General features: G+C 47.7%; 1 protein-coding gene across 4 annotated transcripts in view; it reads right to left on the reverse strand.

Annotated features, from left to right (window-relative positions):
* LOC115129631 (intersectin-1-like) overlaps positions 1-23,473 on the reverse strand; it is a 73,137-nt gene that overhangs the window by 46,585 nt on the left and 3,079 nt on the right. Inside the window, exons 1-4 of one of the 4 annotated variants that reach the window (XM_065018739.1) lie at positions 16,316-16,900; positions 15,838-16,043; positions 766-835; positions 7-102 (exon numbers count right to left, since the gene is read on the reverse strand). In XM_065018739.1, coding sequence (XP_064874811.1) covers positions 7-102; positions 766-793 — 124 coding nt within the window. In that variant the 5' untranslated portion in view covers positions 794-835; positions 15,838-16,043; positions 16,316-16,900. Of the gene's footprint in view, positions 1-6; positions 103-765; positions 836-12,634; positions 12,657-15,837; positions 16,901-23,473 lie in introns of those variants that run through there. The other 3 variants (XM_065018738.1, XM_065018740.1, XM_029660215.2) reach the window with 3 other exon arrangements.

Genomic DNA, 23,473 nt, shown 5'->3' on the forward strand with positions numbered 1-23,473 from the left:
GCTGACCTGTGATGTAGCCAGCTGGTGAGGGGGCCAGGCTGACAAACTGCTGGTCATGTTTGGCTCGCTCGTCCAGAGAGATCACCCAGGCGTCCAGGCCCCCTGAGAGAGAAAGATCAGTTGAAGCTCTCGCCTGGCATGTGTGAGTGTGTATGGGGGGGGGGGGCGCTCAGTTAAGTCTCCGTAGAGTCATGGAACACAGCATTAAGGTGAGTCAGGGGGAGAGAGAGAGAGAGAGAGTAAATTAAGTGGTGGTTGGTGATCTGAGGTTTACACCATACACCATGGCTGCATCCTAAATGCTACCCCATTTTCTATATAGTGCACAATGTAGGGCAGGGGTATACAACTCTTACCCTACGAGGTACGGAGCCTGCTGGTTTTCTGTTCCATCTGATAATTAATTGAATCCACCTGTTGTCTCAGTCTAAATCAGTCCCTGATTAAAGGGGACCCGTGCTAAAATGCAGTGGAAGTGGCTTTGCAGTTCAGAGTTGATTTTGAGGAATGTGGCATTAGGGATGCACCCCACGCAGTCCAGCAGGCAGGCTTCCACCTCCTGGGAGTAATAACTTGATAGTGACCCTTCCTTTGTGCCGAAGTTACAGTACAACTCTCATTAATCCATGTGTAGAGGGAGATCAGGACTCACACACACACCTGCACGTGCATACATTTCTCTCACACATACACGCTTGTGACACAAACACACACACACACAGTGTGCCAGGCAGACGGCTGTCAATCTGGTTGGGTGGCACTCACCTCCGAAGGGGGTGGGAAACTGAGCCATTGTTCAGTCGGTCAGTCAACTGCAGCCGCAAGCTGCAAACACCTGAAAGCCAAGACAGGAAGGGCCACAACAGTCAGTCTACAGTGTCTATATCCTCACTCTTCTCCTCCAACTCCCAAAAGACAGAAGCTCCCCTCAAAAGGAAATCAAAGCAGTTTCATGTTCTATGCCTTTTTCTATTCCTTTCATCAGGGGGAGGGCAGGCCAGGCAGCAAGTTGTTAACAGACAGGTAAACATTTTGCAATAGAGTCTTGTAATAACATGTTTGGTAATAGTTAGACAGGCCTAAATACATCACTTGACTGTAAAGTACAGTGAGTCGGTCAGTGGTGTTGCACTGGCTGACAAATGATTGTCATGTGTGCATCCCAAAAGGCACCCTATTCCCTTTATAGTGCATTGATACTGGTCAAAAGTAGTGCACTATAAAAGGGAATATGGTGCCATTTGAGATGCAGCCATTATGTACAGGTGGATTGTCATCTGGTTAACAACACTGAATCGAGGCTAGCAACACTGAACCATGCACCCGCTGTTCCGGACGACTGTGTGATCATGGTCTCCGTAGCCAATGTGAGTAAGACGTTTAAACAGGTCAACATTCACAACCTCTACCTGACCCATTCTGTAATGTTTCATGCAGAACGCTAAGGTTACCAGTCTAAATGGACTATCGCCCCTTAGCACTCACATCTGTAGCCATGAAATGATTTGAAAGGCTGGTCATGGCTCACATCAACGCCATCAACCCGGACACCGTGGACCAAGTCTAACTTGCATACTACCCCAACACATCCACAGATGACGCAATTGCTATTGCATTCCAGACTGCCATTTCCCATCTGGACAAAAGGAACCCCTTTGTGAGAACGCTGTTCATTGACTACAGCTCAGCATTCAACGCCATAGAAGCCCTCCAAGCTCATCACGAAGCTAAGGACCCTGGGATTAAACACCTCCCTCATCAACTGGACCCTGGACACACACGACTCAAACAGCATCATTAAGGTTGAGAGCATCAAGTTCTTCAGTGTCCAGGATGCATCACTGCTTGGTATGGAACTGCTTGGCATCTGGTTGTAAGGCACTACAAAGGGTAGTGCATATGGCCCATCACTGGGGCCGAGCTCCCTGCCATCCGAGACCTCTATACCAGGCGGTGTTTCTGCTACCGCACAGCAAGTGGTACTGATGTACCAAATAAACTTTTATTCGTCACATGCGCCGAATACAACAGGTGTAGGTAGACCTTACCGTGAAATGCTTAATTAGAAGCCCTTAACCAACAATACTGCTCAAGAGAGTTAAGAAAATATTTACAAAATAAAAAATATATAACAATAACGAGGCTATATACAGGGGGTCACAGTACCAAGTCAATGTGCAGGGGTACAGGTTAGTTGAGGTAATTTGTAAAGTGACTATGCATTGATAATAGACAGCGAGTAGCAGCAGTGTAAAAACAAAGGTTGGGGGGGGGAGGTCAATGTAAATATGCTGGTTGGCCATTTGATTAATTGTTCAGCCGTCTTATGGCTCGGGGGTAGAAGCTGTTAAGGAGCCTTTTGCTTCAAGTCTGGAACCAATAGGACCATGAACAGCTTCTACCCCCGAGCCATAAGAAGGCTAAATAGCTACCCTGAATATCTGCATTGACCCTTTTTGCACTCACTCTTTTGACTCATCACATGCACTGCTGTTACTGTTTATTATCTATCCTGTTGCCTAGTCACTTTATCCCTATATCTACATATATACCTCTTCATGTTTCTATAAAGTGGATGAATGACATACAAAGAGGGGAGAAGATGGAGAGGGGACGGAGGAGAGGCCAATGTTATCTCCCAGCTGTGCAAAAGTCATGGTGAGAGAGGACGGCCATAGCCGGAGTATCAGTAAAACAAAGAAATGGGGGAAGGGCGCAGCACCCAAGACATTTTAATCAGAGCCAGACCACCCCTCCCGTACAGCCCTCACAGTGGGAGCCCCAAGCAGGCTGAAACATTTCAACAACACAGAGACACAACACTGTATATTTCGCTCTGTTCACAAAAAAATAAGTAATTTCCTACGACATTCCCATACTACGCATTTTCTGAAAGAAAAAAAGAAGCTTGTTTGTGTGCGTTAATTACAGGAGGAGTGACTTTCCGGAGCTGTGAAGGGTTCCGTTTCGTAAGAGCAAAGCCAGGCCAGCAGTGCACTTGACGCTGCTGCCAGCTTCTCTCGGTCCTCCAGGCAGAAAGGCTCGAGTCAACACAAAGAGCAGACAGAGCAGATTACCATGCTGCTCCACAGCGATTCACCATCCTACACTTCATTCACATCTCCCTGGAGAGGCGCACAAGAGCCTCATCACACACTGAGCTAGCCTTACACTTACTGGCTCACAGACACGCACGCCTCACACATACCAAGCAAATGAGGGAGGGGGTGGGCAAGGCTGTTTTGTCCCTCTGACCTAGTTTCTCCCTCTAACTTTTCTAACTCTGATTGTCATTGGTGGTGATGAGTGTTTCCCTGTGACCCAGGGTCTTGAAAAGGACAGTTCAGAGAGAGAGAGAGGCAGGCATAGGAAAGGTAGAATCCCAAATGGCACATTCCCTTTATAGTGCACAACTTTTGACCAGGGCCCATAAGCCCATGGTCAAGGTAGTGCACTACATTAGGAATATGGCACTATTTGGGATGCATCCACAGACAGGGAGGGAAGGTTAGATAAGGATTCTATGGAATTATCAGTTTGCTCGTTCTTGTTCCAGCCAGACAGGACCGGGGCTCTGATGCCACTGGTCTGAGACTGGAAGGTAATTTATCTGCATAATCTGATCACTTAGCAAGCTCCTGTTGTGGTGGAACGCCCCTTATAAGACAGACAGGCTAGACGCCTAGGGCTGGGGCTAGTTGACAAGTGCACCGCCGCACATGATGTCATCGCAGAGGTATGCAGTCTGCGGGAGGGCATGGCCCAATGCAGTGTTAGAAGTTGAACTCCTGTGACAGACAGCAAGCAGACACAAAGATGGCAACACAGATGATTGGGAGAATTGTTCTTGGAAACATGCGGCAGTAATCAACTGGCTACGTAGCCTATTCCGCAGAAGACAAGATAGGCCTACATAATGTATTTTTGAAGGACATCGCATGGAGTTGGATATTCGCAAAGGCCTACCTGTGATTTGGCTGGAGGAATGGGAGGAAGGAATATACATGCATAATGATCTACATTGTCATTGTGCCAGTAAAGGGAAAACACTGCATGAAACCTTCTTCACTCTTTAGTTAACACAGACACATCCTTACACACTCTCTCTCGGTGTCCCTCTCTCATAAGCACACACACCATTATCTCTCTCCCACAAACACACATACTGCTCCCAACTTTTAAAACGTTAAAAAGTTAGCATAAACCTACTTTCAAGTTACCAGGTTGTTAGCTAGCTAAGTAACATGACGGAGCAACGTGTGTTATCAAACCAATAATTAGTGACCAGGCATTAGTTTAAAATGGCCCGCGACACGATTTGTGAAATTATATAAAAAGCGTACGACTCACAGCAGAAAGAAAAAAAGGCATCGGTAAAACGGGTCTCTTTATTTATTTATTACCGTTTAGGCTACAGACGAGACGTTTTATTTGTTGTAAAGCTGCAAGCATGCCTGTCACGAAGCAAGTGCTCCATTTCCCCTATCTGGCACTCAGAGGCTGTATGACAGAACTTGCAAAGTCTACTCAGACTGGTCTGTGTTCTTGGTTATAACAGGCAATTAAATTATACAATGTGTCAACATTGCTCGCTTTGCATACTGCTCCAATTTAACAAAATGTACAAATCTAACAACAGAAGATTCATCCGGGTCTGCATCTCTGCTCGACATCACGGCTAAATTAAATAAATAAAACTGACAGCGGAATATACGCGCATGAAGAGCAGACAGACAAAAGCCGGTGAGTGAGGGTTGGTAGGATATGAGCAGTAAAGTGAAGTGGATATTACTGGGCCTGTGCAAACAAGAGACTAGTGCCTGTTGCTTAAACTTAACTGAATGTATAAACGTTTTAGAAAGGCGCCAGTAGGTTCTTTAGATTGGTAGAGCTGAAAAAGTTGGTAGTATCAAACGAAACCGTGCTAAGGTATTCTAACATGTTGGTAACATACTGTAGCGACCCGCACAGACAACTGTGTGTTATGTGCTAGGCTAGGAGGTGGTTGTGTTGTACTGACCAGTACCCGGTGTTCGCGGGGTCCGACATGTCAATCAACCGGCTATCTGCCAATCACGGGAATGCCTGGAATGTTCTGATGCCGGGCATCCTGGTGGTTGGCGGAGTGGCGTGGAGGGGGGTTGGGCATTGGAAGTTAAGACCAGGTTCAGCCTTTGTTCTCTCTCTCTTACGTCTGGGTTTCACAAGAGAAGGTCACGATTGGCTTGGGGGTTATCTGTCATCTATTTGGCGTGTGCTACGGCCCAAACAGTAGCCTGTGTAAAGTTGGTTCAATAAACCGTCAATTCGCAAACTCAAGCTTCTGTCTGGACAATTGTTCATTTATGATCTAGTCAGGTCATTACATTGGTGTCAGAAGTAAAAACGTTGATACAAGTTAGCCAGCTAGCTAGCTGACTTATGTGGCTAGCTACCGTAGGTGAGAACGGGGATTGAAAATGCTTCGAGGGAATCCGAAAGTGAAGGTGGAGGTAGGGGACGATTATGGCCAAGGAGGTGCGTGTGAATGGACGTCGGGGGTTCTGTCTGAGGAGATCGCCAGGGAGTCGGAGCGCAGAGGCCGCTTGAGGGAGGACGTTAGAGTGATGGCCGCTGAAGCGGGCATGAGTGCTTCGTCGAGTGTATTTCGCGCGGATTCTGGTGGGCGGACCGAAGTGGCGACGTCGACGCGGCGTGACGAGGAATCTGGGGCTCAGGATGTAAACAAACATGGCGGCGCCCGGTTCCCGGCTGCGTCCGTATCTGTTAAGACCCCGAAGTATTCCGGTAAGGCGGATTGGGAAGCTTTTCATGCTCAGTTTGAACTGTTAGCTCATTTTAGGGGGTGGTCGGATGAAGAAAGGGCACTGCAGTTGGCTTTATGCCTCACGGATGAAGCTCTGGCCTGTTTGATATTGATTAGCCCCGAGGACAGGCATGATTATGGTGCTCTAGTGGGAGCACTGAGGAGGCGCTATGGACAGTGTGTACAGCCCGGGCTACTGCGCTCCGAACTGAGGAATAGACGCAGGCATCCTGGAGAGCCTCTACGGGTGCTAGCTAATGACATTGAGAGCCTCTCTCGGCGGGCATATGCTCACATGCCCCCCTCCGTGCAGAGCGAGCTAGCACGGGACCAGTTCATACAGGCGCTCTCCCCTACGGAGCTGCGCATACAGACCCAGCTGGCTCATCCTGAGTCATTGCAGACAGCCTTGGAGATGGCTTTGGAGAGGGAGCTGGTGTGGGCTGGGGCTTCAGCTGGGGCTTTGGTGGGGGTGCAGGGAGACACACCCTATGTGGGAGCTGGGGGGCAGAGCAGCCCGGAGCCAGAAAAGCCTGCTTGGGTGGCCGAAATGACAGAACTCATTCGGGCTGTGTCGCTACAGGCGGCACGAAACACAAGCCCTGGTCCCAGGGTCTGCTGGGGTTGTGGCCAGCCAGGCCATCTGCGCCGAGATTGCCCCATGTCCCCCAGAGCTCAGGGAAACGGCTCGGGGTCCGCATAGACCGGGTAGTGCGGACCCCTGGCTTTCTATCCCAACCACCATCATCTTCAGGAGGAGCCCACCGGCACAGACGGGGAAGCAAGGCTCCACTTCCCCCAGAAGCAGACGAGGGCAAGCGGATGGAGCCTGTTGTTGTGGTGGGCCGGACCTGTGTTGGGGACTTTTGTCATGTCCCTGTCACTGTGGAGGGGGTGCCCTGCTCCGCCCTGGTGGACACTGGGTCCATAGTAACCCTGGTGAGGCCAGATATTGTGCCAGGTTGGACTCAGTGTGAGCCTACAACTGTGCAGCTCCGCACAGTCACAGGTGAGCTGGCACCCATGAAAGGGAAGGGAATAATGACTCTGACAGTAGGGGGCAGGACTGTGCGTCATCCTGTGTGGGTGGCGGCTGTGCAGGACCATTGTATCCTGGGGTTGGACTTTCTTAGGAGCACAGGCTGCCAGTTAGACCTAAATAGGGGCACACTGAGCTTCCAGGGAGGGACGGAAGTCACCATGGCCCCCCCTAATGTCACATTCACTCAACCCAACAAACCCTTTACTCCAACAGTTAAAGCAGCAGAGACTCATGGCTGCGCCCCCTCCCCCACAGCTGTGTGTGACTTTTCCCCAGTCCCCCTGTCACCTACGGCGGTGTGTTACATTCCCCCAGCTACCTCCATGACACAGCCCTCTGTGAGCCCGGGCCGCACCCCCCCAGCCCAGCTACCCCAGATGGGAGAGGAGAGGACACTGTCTGCAGTGAGGGAGATATGGGGGAGGAACTGTGTTGGTCTTGACCCTGAGCAGCAGGAACGGTTGTGGCAGTTGCTGTTTGAATTCAGAGACAGCTTTGCGTTGAGTGAGGAAGAGGTGGGTCAGACTCTTCTGGTGCAGCATGAGATCGACACAGGTGATGCTCGACCCATCAAGATGCGTCCCCGCCGTATCCCGCTGGCACGCCAGGAGGCGGCAGACAAGGCTGTGTTGGAGATGCAGCGGGCAGACTTCATTGAGCCCTCAGACAGCCCCTGGGCGGCGCCAGTCGTCATGGTTCCGAAGAAGGGGGCAAGCTGAGGTTCTGTGCGCACTACAGGCGGCTGAATGAGGTAACCAGGAAGGACTCATACCCCATACCACGTATCGATGAGTCGCTGGACCTGGTTAGGGGGTCCTCCTGGTTCTCCTCACTAGACCTCCGCAGCGGCTACTGGCAGGTGCCCTCTCCCCAGAGGCCAGAGCCAAAACTGCGTTCTCCACTAACAGAGGACACTGGCAGTTCAAGGTCCTGTGCTTTGGCCTGTGCAACGCTCCAGCTACTTTTGAGCGTTTGATGGACAGGGTGCTGGATGGCATCCCCCGACAGCAGTGTCTGGTATACCTCGATGACATCCTGGCCCATGGCAGCTCCTTCCAGTCAGCCCTGGGGGCGCTACGGCGTGTGCTGGAGAGGGTGGCTGCCGCAGGTCTGAAGCTCCACCCCGAGAAGTGCCACTTCATGAGGAGAGAGGTGTCCTTCTTGGGCCACCGAGTGGGGAAGGAGGGGATCAGCACCATGGAGAACAAGGTAGGGGCTGTCAGAGACTGGCCCACCCCCACCGACCAGCGTCAGCTGAAGAGCTTCCTGGGCCTGGCCTCGTACTACAGGAGGTTTGTACGGGGCTTCTCAAGCGTTGCTGCTCCACTGAACAAGGCTTTCACTTGGACAGTGGAGTGTGAGGAGGCGTTCAACACCCTCAAACGTGCACTGATCGAGGCCCCCGTGCTCGCCCCCCCCCTGACCTCACCTTGCCCTTTATCCTGGACACAGACGCGAGCAATGTGGGCATGGGTGGGGTGCTGGCCCAGGTGGGGCCAGAGGGGGAGAGAGTGGTGGCGTACTTCAGCAAAACATTTGACAAACATGAGCGCCGCTACTGTGTCACCCGGCGGGAGCTCTTGGCTGTTGTGGCTTCCGTCAAACACTTCAAGTACTACCTGGGTGGTCTGCCCTTTACTGTAAGGACTGACCACTCTGCTCTCCAGTGGCTCATGTCTTTCAGAGAGCCAGAGGGGCAGGTGGCACGCTGGTTGGAGGAGCTTCAGCCGTATGACTTCACGGTGGTGCACAGGGCAGGGGCACGCCACTCCAACGCCGACGCCATGTCCCGACGGCCCTGTACTGCAGACGGCTGCCGCCACTGTGAACGGAGAGAGGGACGGGAGAGAGAGCTGCGGGCAGAGGAGGGTGTCTGTGCCACAGTGTGTCGGGCGAGCGGGCCTGTCTGCTGTGAGCTGCAGACTGTCGACGTGGCTGAATGGCGGCAGCAGCAGGGACGGGACACAGACCTACAGCCAGTGCTACAGTGGGTAGAGGCGCAGGTGAGGCCACCATGGGAAGAGGTGACAGCGCTCTCACTCGCGACCAAAGGGTTGTGGTCGAAGTTTGAGAGACTGCGGCTGGCTGATGGCGTGCTACAGCGGGCATGGAAGGAGTCAGCTACGGGAGAGGAGAGGTGGCAGGTGGTGGTCCCAAAAGCATTGCGGGAGGCTGTGCTCCAGAGTACTCATGGGGGGGTGGGGACTGGACACTTTGGGGTCACAAAAACACTGCGCCGTCTCCGTCAGGGCTTCTACTGGGGGCAGCACAAGAGGGATGTGGAGGACTTTTGTCGCCGCTGTGACAACTGCACAGCGAGAAAGGGCCCCCCAGGCCGCTCTCATGCTCAGCTCCAACAGTTCCCAGTGGGGGCTCCCATGGAGAGGGTGGGAGTGGATGTAGTTGGGCCGTTCCCCACCACAGACAGTGGAAACCGCTGGGTGCTCACGGCCATGGACTATTTCACAAAATGGCCCGAGGCCTATGCTCTGCCTGACCAGGAGGCAGAGACCATCGTCGACGCCCTGACAGCGGGGATGTTCAGCAGGTTTGGAGCTGCAGAGTCCATCCACAGCGACCAAGGCAGAAACTTTGAGTCCCGTGTGTTCGCCACCATGTGTGAGAGGCTGGGTATGCACAAGACCCGCACTACTCCTCTCCATCCTCAAAGTGATGGCCTTGTGGAGCGCTTCAACAAAACGCTTGGACAGCAGCTGGCCATCGTCTCTTCCAAACACCAGCGTGACTGGGACAAGCACCTGCCTATGGTCCTCATGGCATGCCGCTCCGCTGTCCAAGACTCCACCTCCTGCACGCCTGCCCTCCTCATGCTGGGGAGAGAGATCCGCACCCCTGCGGAGATGGCGTTTGGTCGGCCCCTGGATAGCCCTCATGTTCCTCCGGGGCCGGAGTATGCCCGGAGACAGCCCACACCTTCGCCAGAGAGCAGCTGGTGAATGCAGGTGTGAGGCAGAAAAGGAACTATGACGTGCACACCCGGGGAAGGCACTTTGTGGCTGGGGAGCTGGTCTGGGTCTACAGCCCCCTAAGGAAAAAAGGCAGCTGCCCCAAGTTGGACAGTCACTGGGTGGGACCCTGCAGTGTCCTGGAGAGGGTAGGGGAGGTTGTGTACCGGGTGCAGCTTCCTCCCAGGGGGAGAAAGGTGGCACTGCACCGGGACAGGTTAGCCCCATACAGAGGGGCCTCTTCTCCCCAAACCCCAGGAACCCCCACAATTCCCCTCTCTGGCAATGACATTCTCCAGGCACCCACCCTCAGGTGCCGCAGACAAGGCTCCAGACACCCCACTCCCCTGTCTCCCCCTGTGTCACCGCGTGGTTCCCCAGAACCACGGACTGTATTACCCGTTCCCGCTTCCTTGTCCCCCATATCCCTGCCTTCATCCCCTGGCTCCCAGAGGGGCACTCTGCGACCATCACGGCCACGCAGGCAAAGGAGACCTCCGGGTCGCTTCAGAGACTTTGTTTGTTCCCTCGGGGACGAGGGACTTTGTGGTGGGGGGGCTGTGTAGCGACCCGCACAGACAGCTGTGTGTTATGTGCTAGGCTAGGAGGTGGTTGTGTTGTACTGACCAGTACCCGGTGTTCGCGGGGTCCGACATGTCAATCAACCGGCTATCTGCCAATCACGGGAATGCCTGGAATGTTCTGATGCCGGGCATCCTGGTGGTTGGCGGAGTGGCGTGGAGGGGGGTTGGGCATTGGAAGTTAAGACCAGGTTCAGCCTTTGTTTTCTCTCTCTTACGTCTGGGTTTCACAAGAGAAGGTCACGATTGGCTTGGGGGTTATCTGTCATCTATTTGGCGTGTGCTACGGCCCAAACAGTAGCCTGTGTAAAGTTGGTTCAATAAACCGTCAATTCGCAAACTCAAGCTTCTGTCTGGACAATTGTTCATTTATGATCTAGTCAGGTCATTACAATACTTATCCTGGTGTTTTGGTACCAGTATACCGTGCAACACTACTGCAGTGTCACTCACAGCTCAGGGGACAGGTCAACCGTGCAGAACAATTCTGCCTGCTCATAGGACAACATGGACTGTCCCAGTTTCGCTTCCTCTGCACATTTTCACAGCTCAAACTAGTAGAGGCCAAAGGGAAACGGTTGGAGAACACTGAGTGTGAAAAAAATGGTCCTCCATCTTTTTTTTGTAAATTGTCAATGCTCCCCGACTGTCTTGCTTTCATTTAATGTATTTTTTGGGAGCTGGACACTAACTGTATGAATGTAGATCTCTATCATTTCAACACAGTTACGATTGGCTTTAGTCATTTTGCAGTTATTCCAGCTGCACGGTTTGACGCGACTGTTAGCCATAGTTGGCTAGCTAGCAAACAAGGGATAAGAGTGTTGCCAGCCAGAATGGAAACGGCACATTTAGAACCAACGACTGCGTTGTGTCCATAAATATAGAACAAAAATACTTAACGATTGTGTCTGGCAACATAACTGATAGAATGAACGGCCAGCTGGCTTGGCTAGAAACGTGTTGGGACTAGGCGTATATTTTAATTGAGGGATGAATTAGTAGCATATGAATACATTGATCAAAATAACGTTTTTATTTCATTGGTAACCCATTGTAGAAAAGCAATTGTACACTCGAGGTTGTGCAAAACAACCTTTTTTTTTTGCACTGCTGTGCTGCAGTAATAAGTACGAGGTGGAGACGAGTACCGAACATCAGCACGCTGTGCTAAAAAAGTAGTTTTGCACAACCTCGAGTGTACAATAACTATTATTTTTACAATGGATTACCTAAGAAATAAAAACGTTATTTATTTTGATAATGTATTTTCTTATTTTTACCAATCTACAAACAGGTGCCCTTCTTTGTGAGGCACTGGAAAACCTCCCTGGTCTCTGTACCGGCATCCCCTGTATATATTGTTATTTCTTACTGCTGCTCTTGTATTACCCTTTATCTCTTATTCTTATCGCTTAAAACAATTGCACTGTTGGTTAGGGGCCCGTAAGTAACCATTTCACTGTAAGGTCTACCTACACCTACACTGTCCGGACCTCTGGCAGTCTCTATGGGGGTGCCACAGGGTTAAATTCTTGGACCGACTCTCTTCTCTGTATATATCAATGATGTCGCTCTTGCTGCTGGTGAGTCTCTGATCCACCTCTACGCAGACGATACCATTCTGTATACTTCTGGCCCTTCTTTGGACACTGTTAACAACCCTCCAGGCAAGCTTCAATGCCATACAACTCTCCTTCCGTGGCCTCCAATTGCTCTTAAATACAAGTACAACTAAATGCATGCTCTTCAACCGATCACTGCCTGCACCTGCCCGCCTGTCCAACATCACTACTCTGGACGGCTCTGACTTAGAATACGTGGACAACTACAAATATCTAGGTGTCTGGTTAGACTGTAAACTCTCCTTCCAGACCCACATCAAACATCTCCAATCCAAAGTTAAATCTAGAATTGGCTTCCTATTTCACAACAAAGCATCCTTCACTCATGCTGCCAAACATACCCTTGTAAAACTGACCATCCTACCAATCCTCGACTTCAGCGATGTCATTTACAAAATAGAATCAAATACCCTACTCAACAAATTGGATGCAGTCTATCACAGTGCAATCCGTTTTGTCACCAAAGCCCCATATACTACCCACCATTGCGACCTGTACGCTCTCGTTGGCTGGCCCTCGCTTCATACTCGTCGCCAAACCCATGTCATCTACAAGACCCTGCTAGGTAAAGTCCTCCCTTATCTCAGCTCGCTGGTCACCATAGCATCACCCACCTGTAGCACGCGGTCCAGCAGGTATATCTCTCTGGTCACCCCCAAAACCAATTCTTTCTTTGGCCACCTCTCCTTCCAGTTCTCTGCTGCCAATGACTGGAACGAACTACAAAAATCTCAAACTGGAAACACTTATCTCCCTCACTAGCTTTAAGCACCGACTGTCAGAGCAGCTCAGATTACTGCACATAGCCCACCTATAACTTAGCCCAAACAACTACCTCTTTCCCTACTGTATTTATTTTTCACCCCATTATTTTTATTTCTACTTTGCACATTCTTCCACTGCAAATCTACCATTCCAGTGTTTTACTTGCTATATTGTATTTACTTTGACACCATGGCCTTTTTGCCTTTACCTCCCTTATCTCACCTCATTTGCTCACATCGTATATAGACTTGTTTATACTGTATTATTGACTGTATGTTTGTTTTACTCCATGTGTAACTCTGTGTCGTTGTGTGTCGAACTGCTTTGCTTTATCTTGGCCAGGTCGCAATTGTAAATGAGAACTTGTTCTCAACTTGCCTACCTGGTTAAATAAAGGTGAAATAAAAAAATAAACACCTGTTGTATTCAGGCACATGTGACTAAGAACATTTGATTTGGTTGAATTGGTGTTTGAAATTCACTGCTTGACTGAGAGACCCTTACAGATTATTATATGTGGGGTACATTAGGTAAACACTATTGCATAGAGTGAGTCCATGCAACTTATTATGAAACTTGTTGAGCAACGTTTTACTCATGAACCCATTTAGAATTACTATAACAAAGGGGTTGAATAGTTATTGACGAGACATTTCAGCTTTTCATTTAAAAAAATGCCGATAAACATAATTCTACTGACATTGCCAAAAAAAAAATCCAACAAGCTGGTAACACAACAAAACTTGGAAAAAGTCAAGGGGTGTTAATACCTTCTGAAGGCACTGTATGTATGCATAATGGATTAGTAACTAACACCAGTGCTTTAGGGTGACATGGGTCAAGGCCCTCTCATTGGGCCTGCCAGAGCAGATGTGAGTCCACTAAGCCCTGAGTACACTAAGTTAGTCAGGCTTTCTCTGAGTATGAGCTGACCATGTTATCTCAAGGGGGGAGTTAAATACAGCCCTGATACACACCAACCAACCAGACAAAGCAATAAATCCTGGGCATTACTCTTTGGGCCAATTCTTCCCTCTTCATTAAGTGGATGAGGGAATTAAGATGGTGAACAAAACATATTTGTTACTAGGGTTATACATTTTGGGGAATATTCAGAGGTGGAAACTTTCAGTGGGAATTAATGGGAAAATATGAGAATGAATTTTAATACCATTTAAATGTTTTTTTGCATTGGATATATTTACCATATCATATGGAAACAGAAACAACTTTTATCATAAGTAGACATAATTGCAAATTATAATCCTTCCAATAGAAATAAAAAACAACCATTTTGTTACGAATTGAACTTTAATCAAATGAGTTGACTCTTCACATGGGATGATTTCACTGAGCAACAAAAGAAAGAATATTGAATGATCATCACATCTCCCAAAAACATTTAACATCTGTAAAATGATAACCAAAGCTTTAGTTTCTAGACGGTCTTCCTCTCAGGCTTCCTTCCGTGTCTTCTCCCTGGACCTTCTCAATGTCCACCTCTTGAACATCAGACTCTGAGGCTTCATCTTCACTGTCACTTTCCAACCTTGTTGAAGATGGCTCGTTGTCAGGCTCAAAAAGCCTCAAATTTTCCCTGATGGCCACCAATTTTTCAACCCTTGTATTGGTCAGCCTGTTGCGTGCGTGTTCCCGAACAAGGACCAGTTGCGCTCTGAGGCAGCTGATGTTGGTGGGATTTGGAGGATGATGGAGGCAACAGGGGAAAGAGCCTCAGATCCACAAAGTCCCTTCCACCAGTTGGCTAATGAGATATGTTGGCACACTGCCATATTGCATTTCCATCCCAAAGCCCTTGCTTGGAAGTGTACTTCGCCAGACTGCCAAGAACCTTGCCCTCATCCAGGCCAATGTGGCGAGACACAGTAGTGATGACACCATAGGCCTTGTTGATCTCTGCACCAGACAGGATGCTCTTGCCAGCATACTTGGGGTCCAACATGTACGCTGCGGCGTGTATGGGCTACATACTTTTTGATGTATGTCAGAACTGCAGTTTCCTCTGCTTGGAGCAATAGTGAAGTGGGCAGGGCACTACAGATTTATTCTCTTACATATGCAAGCAGAGTCTGAACATCAGACAGGATGGCATTGTCTCCCTCAATCCGTGCAATGGCTACTGCTATAGCTTTCAGGAATTTCAGGCTGCTTACCACACTCTCGCAAAATACATTATGCAGGAGGATCCTCTTGATGGGGCTGTCCATATCAGCAGACTGTGATATGGCCATTTCTTGGAGAGACTCCTTCCCCTCCAGGAGGCTGTCATACATGATGACAACACCCACCCAACGGGTGTCGCTGGGCAGCTTCAATGTGGTGCTCTTATTCTTCTCACTTTGCTTGGTGAGGTAGATTGCTGCTATAACTTGATGACCCTTCACATACCGAACCATTTCCTTGGCTCTCTTGTCGAGTGTATCCATTGTTTTCAGTGCCATTATGTCCTTGAGGAGCAGATTCAAAGAACGAGCAACACAGTCAATGGGTGTGACATGAGGGTAGGACTGCTCCACTTTAGACCAAGCAGTCTTCTTGTTCGCAGCATTGTCTGTCACCAGTGCAAATACCTTCTGTGGTCCAAGGTTATTGATGACTGCCTTCAGCTAATCTGTAATGTAGAGACCTGTGTGTCTGTGCTCTTTTAGAATACTGGTTGAGTAGGTGGAGATGATGTAGTTCATTATTCCTTGCCCATGAACATTCAACCAACCATCAGAGATAATTGCAATACAGTCTGCTTTCTCTATGATTTGCTTGACCTTCACTTGAACTCTGTTGAACAGCAAATTAGTAGATAAAGCATGTCTGGTTGGAGGGGTGTATGCTTGGCAAAGAACATTCAGAAATCTCTTAAAATACACATTGCCTGTGAGCATCAAGAGGTGAACCAGTTGCATACACAGCTTGAGCAAGACATTTATCAACATTTCTCTGACTATGTTCCTCCATTGAGTAAAAAAAAACGTCTGATTCCAGGAGGACCATGCATCTGTTGCTATCGATAAGGTGTCTGATTCATCATTTTCACCTTGAATAAAAGTAGAGGGTCTTTTGTCAGAGGTTGCGTGTTGAGAGCGCTGAGGGAACTTTATGTACTTGGCCAGATGATTCTGCATCTTTGTTACATTCTTCACATATGATTTGGCACAGTATTTGCAAATGTACACAGCTTTTCCTTCTACATCAGCAGCAGTGAAATGTCTCCACACATCAGATAGTGCCCGTGGCATTTTCCTGTGAAGATTAGAAAAAGAATAGTAAAAGGAAAAATACAATTCCATGTACAGATAAATGGAGTAAACAACTTACGTGTAGGATAAATGTTTTCAAATGAAACATGAATGGAAACAGGTGAATTACCACTCAAGCAAGCTAAAACCCACATGGTAGCAAAAACTAACTTGCAGAAATTGTTCACAAGTTTGATTTGCTGTAGGCTACTATTTACTAGTTAACTCATGTCATGAAATATATTCACCCCACCCAGTATTGTAATCAAAACTTACCAGAAAGCATGTAGTCCTTGGCTCAGACAGTGTAGTAGTGTGGGCTCAATAGCATCTCATTTGTATGCAAGATCTTGAGAATCAACTGTACATGTGATGGAAGAGTGCACTGACTGCACATGTGACGGAAGAATACACTGTGCATGCAGAGGGTTGCATTTCCATTTAATTTAGGATAGTTTAACCAAAATATTCCACAAGAACTAGAATTTCCTTATGTGTATCCCGCAAAAAAGGTTCCCTGTTTTTAGATAATTTAAGCAAAATTAACTTGCCATGGAAAATTCCCAGAAAATAATTCTGGAAATTTACCGTAAAGTTTTCGACCCTTTGCAACCCTATGTGGAACTGGAAGTCGATGTGTTTTTGTTCTCCGTCTTAAGTGGGGCATGGGGTGACGGGACAGTGTGAGGGGTAATAATAGACCCCACTTCACGTCCCTCTCACCCTCACCTAGACACACTCTGGTGTGAAAGTCCTGTGCCGCTACTGTTATCACATTCTTGCCTGTAATGTTGACGTCAACAGCAGTGCCACACCGGAGGACAACAGTGGCTAAGTAGAGGGACTGTGAACCTATTGAACCTAGGATAGGATAAAGTAATCCTTCTCACCCCCCTTAAAATATTTAGATGCACTATTGTAAAGTGGCTGTTCCACTGGATGTCTTAAGGTGAACGCACCAATTTGTAAGTCGCTCTGGATAAGAGCGTCTGCTAAATGACTTAAATGTAAATGTAAATGTATTAGGGCTAGGCCCTAAATATTGTTAAAGAATCAAGCCACCCAAGTCAATGACTGTCCTATCTGCTCCTGCACGGTAAGAGGTACCGGAACGGCATGCCTGGGACCAAAAGGCTTCTTAACAGCTTCTACCCCAAAGCCATAAGACTACTAAACAGTTAATCAAATGGCTAACTGGACCATTTGCATTGACCGCCTTATTTTATTCTAATTTATTGTAGGTTTTTGCACCGACTCTCTTGCACAGGCTCCATGTACACTCACTGGACTAACCACATACTACACACAAGCATATTGAGTCCACACAAAACACACACATATTGACACTACACACATTCCTTCACATTCGCTGCATGGTCACTTAACCCCTATCTACATGTACATATTACCTCAATTACCCTATACCCCTGCACATTTACTCGGTACCGGTACCCCTTTAATATAGCCTCGGTATTGTTATTTTAATTGTTTTACCATTTTTCCTTTCATTTGACATTTTTCAAACTTTTTCTTTACTCTGCATTGTTGGTTAGGTGCTTGTAAGTAAGCATTTTACTCTAAGGTCAACAAATACCTGTTGTATTTGGCGCATGTGACATAATCTGATTTGATATGGCCTAAATATTAGGGCCGAGACCCTACCAGTAACACGATCCTCATTAATATCATGGCAAGGAAACAAAACAAACCGGATTTACCTTATTTAGAAAAACAGCCCTAATATTGGAAGGAAACATCATTATGTTGTCATTCAGAGTCACATTTATTTATTTTCCAAGCTATAGCCCACAATATTTGACATACAACAGGTTTTTAAAAAGGACCAAATAGGTGGCCTACTTTGTGTTTTCGTCGTGGAAAAAAATAGGTCACCACCCTACTAGTTAAAGTGAACAGCACCAAGTGGGGCTGACTAATGGCACAGGAGTGTTTTTTTCAGGATCAAAAAGAGGCTTAGGTGGTGGGTGTGGCAGGGGACGTGGCAATGCCAAATTGTAGTGATGAGTTTAAAACATATTTTATTGAACTGCTACAGAACTAAATAAATATGGTACCTGATGAGAATAATTGATTTTGATGTATGTATAAATTGCAAGACTGTCTTTCACTGTGTTTTTGATACTCAAATGGATGACAATACTAAAGATGTATGGTGGACTGCATTGTGAACAATAAGATTTGGAAGACAAAAATGTATTGACTATAAAACAACTTGTCACCTCAAACAATTTTTAAACAAATCAAAACGGAATTAAAAATAATTCAAAACGCTGGACTCCAAAAAACAAGTTGACCTTCAAAAACTTCCATGGACTCTTAAATTATGTAAATCATGTTAAGTAGCATAATAATGAAGCCATTTATTGATGTGAAAACAGATTTGTAATCATATCAATTAAATGTATTATGTTGGTCAAATTAGATTTAAAAATAATAATAGATTATTTTACACACAAAAAACTATTATTGGCACTGTCGGCACGGATTAATTTTTAAAAAATGATTTAGCCATTTTAGCATTCAAGCTAATTTCTTGCAGTTCTAGGAATTTCTCCATGAAACAGAGACAATGTTGCAGTTTTAAAGCAAATTTCCAAGGATTCTATATATTCTGCCATGGAGCTGAGAAAACTTTGCAGTTTTAAAGATAATGCATATAATTGCAGGAAAATATGCCATGGCTAATGCTGTGTTCTTGTGCTCAAACTTAATAACAAAATCAATACTTCATAGTTTGGAAATGTTCAGTTTGGACTTAGAAACCCTTGGGCGTGCTGCCTATGTCAGAAAAATCCCTGCACAGGTGGGGATGCTGTTTACGTCATCAAGTGACTTTTATAGTGTCCTTAAGCTGCTCAGAAGAATAATAATGGCGGCAAAAAAAGCATTGTGAAAAATCCAAACAAAAAAGTGTAGGAGAAAAAGCTAGCAAAACACAGACATACGAAGTGATCCAAGTCGCACAGACACGGGCCCATTTGGATCGGCTGAAGAAAGGAATAAAAAGGAGGTGTCACTCTTCCTAGAGCTGGCCACCCGGCCAAACTGAGCAATCGGGGGAGAAGGGCCTTGGTCCGGGAGGTGACCAAGAACCCGATGGTCACTGACAGAGCTCTAGAGTTCCTCTGTGGAGATGGGAGAGCCTTTGAGAAGGACAACCATCTCTGCAACACTCCACCAATCAGGCCTTTGTGCTAGAGCGACCAGATGGAAGCCACTCCTCAGTAAAAGGTACGACAGCCCGCTTTGAGTTTTCCAAAAAGCACCTAAAGTACAGAGAGATCCTTGATGAAAACCTACTCCAGAGCACTCAGGACCTCAGACTGGGGTGAAGGTACACCTTCCAACAGGACAACAACCCTAAGCACACAGCCAACACAACGTGGGAGTGGCTTCGGGACAAGTATCTGAATGTCCTTGAGTGACCCAGCCAGAGCCCGGACTTGAACCCCATCAAACATCTCTGGAGAGCCTTAAATAGCTGTGCAGCAACGCTCCCCATCCAACACTGACAGATCTTGAAAGGATCTGAAGAGAAGAATGGGAGAAACTCCCCAAATACAGGTGTAAGCTTGTAGCGTCACACCCAAGAAGACTCGAGGCTGTAATTGCTGATAAAAGGTGCTTCAATAAAGTACTGAGTAAAGGGTCTGAATACTTATTTAAAAGGTGATTTTTCAGTTAAAAAAAAAAAAATATACATATATAATTGAGCAAAAATGTAATTATGGGGTATTGTGTGTAGATTGGGGGGGGGTCGATTTAATACATTTTAGAATAAGGCTGTAACGTAACAAAATGTGGCAAAAGTCAAAGGGTTTGAATACTTTCCGAATGCACTGTACAGAGGTGCGAACTGTGCAACACACACACAGTTATTTCCACCATCTCCAAGAGAGATCCAAACTGCATGCAGACAGTATTTGAGGGAATCCTACTCCCAACTGCAGCACCAACATCAGAATTATCGCTCATCAAACTAACATGACCTTGGATAAAGGGGAGTTGGTGTTTAAGAAACCATCATACAACCATCTAACTATCAGATGGCTTGTCAATCTCGGGCCCACAGGTCCTGCAGTGAATGCTGTGCAACCAATTGGCAGTCTGGTCCCCAAAGGGCAGCTCTGGTTCACTGGTCAAGGGTCAAAAGGTTAAGGTGGGGAACGGGGCACTAGGTTAGCAACAGTGTCTATGGTGTACGCCAGGACAAGGGCATTGCCTGCTTCTTTGAAACATATCTGAAAACAAGACTCCCTAAATTTTATCAGCATATCGATTGCGCAACCAGGGGTGGTAAAACCTTGGATCATTGTTACTCTAACTTCCGCGACGCATATAAGGCCCTGCCCCGACCCCTTTCGGAAAAGCTGACCACGACTCCATTTTGTTGATCCCTGCCTACAGGCAGAAACTTAAACAAGAGGCTCCCACGCTGAGGTCTGTCCAACGCTGGTCAGACCAAGCTGACTCCACACTCCAAGACTGCTTCCATCACGTGGACTGGGACATGTTTCGTATTGCGTCAGATAAAAATATTGACGAATACGCTGATTCGGTGTGCGAGTTCATTAGAACGTGCGTTGAAGATGTCGTTCCCATAGCAACGATAAAAACATTCCCTAACCAGAAACCGTGGATTGATGGCAGCATTCGCGCGAAACTGAAAGCGCGAACCACTGCTTTTAATCAGGGCAAGGTGTCTGGCAACATGACCGAATACAAACAGTGCAGCTATTCCCTCCGCAAGGCTATTAAACAAGCTAAGCGTCAGTACAGAGACAAAGTAGAATCTCAATTCAACGGCTCAGACACAAGAGGCATGTGGCAGGGTCTACAGTCAATCACGGACTACAGGAAGAAATCCAGCCCAGTCACGGACCAGGATGTCTTGCTCCCAGGCAGACTAAATAACTTTTTTGCCCGCTTTGAGGACAATACAGTGCCACTGACACGGCCTGCAACGAAAACATGCGGTCTCTCCTTCACTGCAGCCGAGGTGAGTAAGACATTTAAACGTGTTAACCCTCGCAAGGCTGCAGGCCCAGACGGCATCCCCAGCCGCGCCCTCAGAGCATGCGCAGACCAGCTGGCCGGTGTGTTTACGGACATATTCAATCAATCCCTATACCAGTCTGCTGTTCCCACATGCTTCAAGAGGGCCACCATTGTTCCTGTTCCCAAGAAAGCTAAGGTAACTGAGCTAAACGACTACCGCCCGTAGCACTCACTTCCGTCATCATGAAGTGCTTTGAGAGACTAGTCAAGGACCATATCACCTCCACCCTACCTGACACCCTAGACCCACTCCAATTTGCTTACCGCCCAAATAGGTCCACAGACGATGCAATCTCAACCACACTGCACACTGCCCTAACCCACCTGGACAAGAGGAATACCTATGTGAGAATGCTGTTCATCGACTACAGCTCGGCATTCAACACCATAGTACCCTCCAAGCTCGTCATCAAGCTCGAGACCCTGGGTCTCGACCCCGCCCTGTGCAACTGGGTACTGGACTTCCTGACGGGCCGCCCCCAGGTGGTGAGGGTAGGCAACAACTTCTCCTCCCCGCTGATCCTCAACACGGGGGCCCCACAAGGATGCGTTCTGAGCCCTCTCCTGTACTCCCTGTTCACCCACGACTGCGTGGCCACGCACGCCTCCAACTCAATCATCAAGTTTGCGGACGACACAACAGTGGTAGGCTTGATTACCAACAACGACGAGACGGCCTACAGGGAGGAGGTGAGGGCCCTCGGAGTGTGGTGTCAGGAAAATAACCTCACACTCAACGTCAACAAAACTAAGGAGATGATTGTGGACTTCAGGAAACAGCAGAGGGAACACCCCCCTATCCACATCGATGGAACAGTAGTGGAGAGGGTAGCAAGTTTTAAGTTCCTCGGCATACACATCACAGACAAACTGAATTGGTCCACTCACACTGACAGCGTCGTGAAGAAGGCGCAGCAGCGCCTCTTCAACCTCAGGAGGCTGAAGAAATTCGGCTTGTCACCAAAAGCACTCACAAACTTCTACAGATGCACAATCGAGAGCATCCTGGCGGGCTGTATCACCGCCTGGTACGGCAACTGCTCCGCCCTCAACCGTAAGGCTCTCCAGAGGGTAGTGAGGTCTGCACAACGCATCACCGGGGGCAAACTACCTGCCCTCCAGGACACCTACACCACCCGATGTTACAGGAAGGCCATAAAGATCATCAAGGACATCAACCACCCGAACCACTGCCTGTTCACCCCGCTATCATCCAGAAGGCGAGGTCAGTACAGGTGCATCAAAGCTGGGACCGAGAGACTGAAAAACAGCTTCTATCTCGAGGCCATCAGACTGTTAAACAGCCACCACTAACATTGAGTGGCTGCTGCCAACACACTGTCATTGACACTGACCCAACTCCAGCCACTTTAATAATGGGAAATGATGTAAATATATCACTAGCCACTTTAAACAATGCTACCTTATATAATGTTACTTACCCTACATTATTCATCTCATATGCATACGTATATACTGTACTCTACATCATCGACTGCATCCTTATGTAATACATGTATCACTAGCCACTTTAACTATGCCACTTTGTTTACTTTGTCTACATACTCATCCCATATGTATATACTGTACTCGATACCATCTACTGTATGCTGCTCTGTACCATCACTCATTCATATATCCTTATGTACATATTCTTTATCCCCTTACACTGTGTATAAGACAGTAGTTTTGGAATTGTTAGTTAGATTACTTGTTGGTTATCACTGCATTGTCGGAACTAGAAGCACAAGCATTTCGCTACACTCGCATTAACATCTGCTAACCATGTGTATGTGACAAATAAAATTTGATTTGATCTAGCTGTAACCTATATCATGTTGCTTTGGCAGTATAACTAAATATACTGGGGGGAAAAAATGCACTGCAGTTGACTGTGTGGATTGCTGGTGGGAATTTAATGTGACACTTTCCTGTCGAGGACCTGAAACGCCATGCTCCAGCCAATGTCAAGTCAAGGTTGCCCTGTAGCTGAGCAACCCAGGAGCGATAGATAGGAGCGCTGCAGTATCTGCAACTGTGCAGCCAAAGCTCTCTCCTCACATGCATGCGCACACACACACATCCCACTGCCTATCAGTCAGCCCATAAGCCCCGATGCATATCAGCTCAGTCAAAGGTTAATGTAAAAACGCAGAAACGATTAGGTTTGGTGGGCCGTTTTCCCTGCGCTATGAAAAGTCTGGAATACCCTCTGCAATAACCACACCATGTTCAGTCCTAAGGGAAAATTCCCAGTTCAAAAGCCAAGTCAATACTATGTGTATAGTGAATCTACCTACCGTCAACAAGACTGCATTTCTTAACACAGAACATTGCGCTGGCTGTTTTCTTGCC

Source organism: Oncorhynchus nerka, linkage group LG5, assembly GCF_034236695.1.
Source record: "Oncorhynchus nerka isolate Pitt River linkage group LG5, Oner_Uvic_2.0, whole genome shotgun sequence".
NCBI lineage: Eukaryota > Metazoa > Chordata > Actinopteri > Salmoniformes > Salmonidae > Oncorhynchus > Oncorhynchus nerka.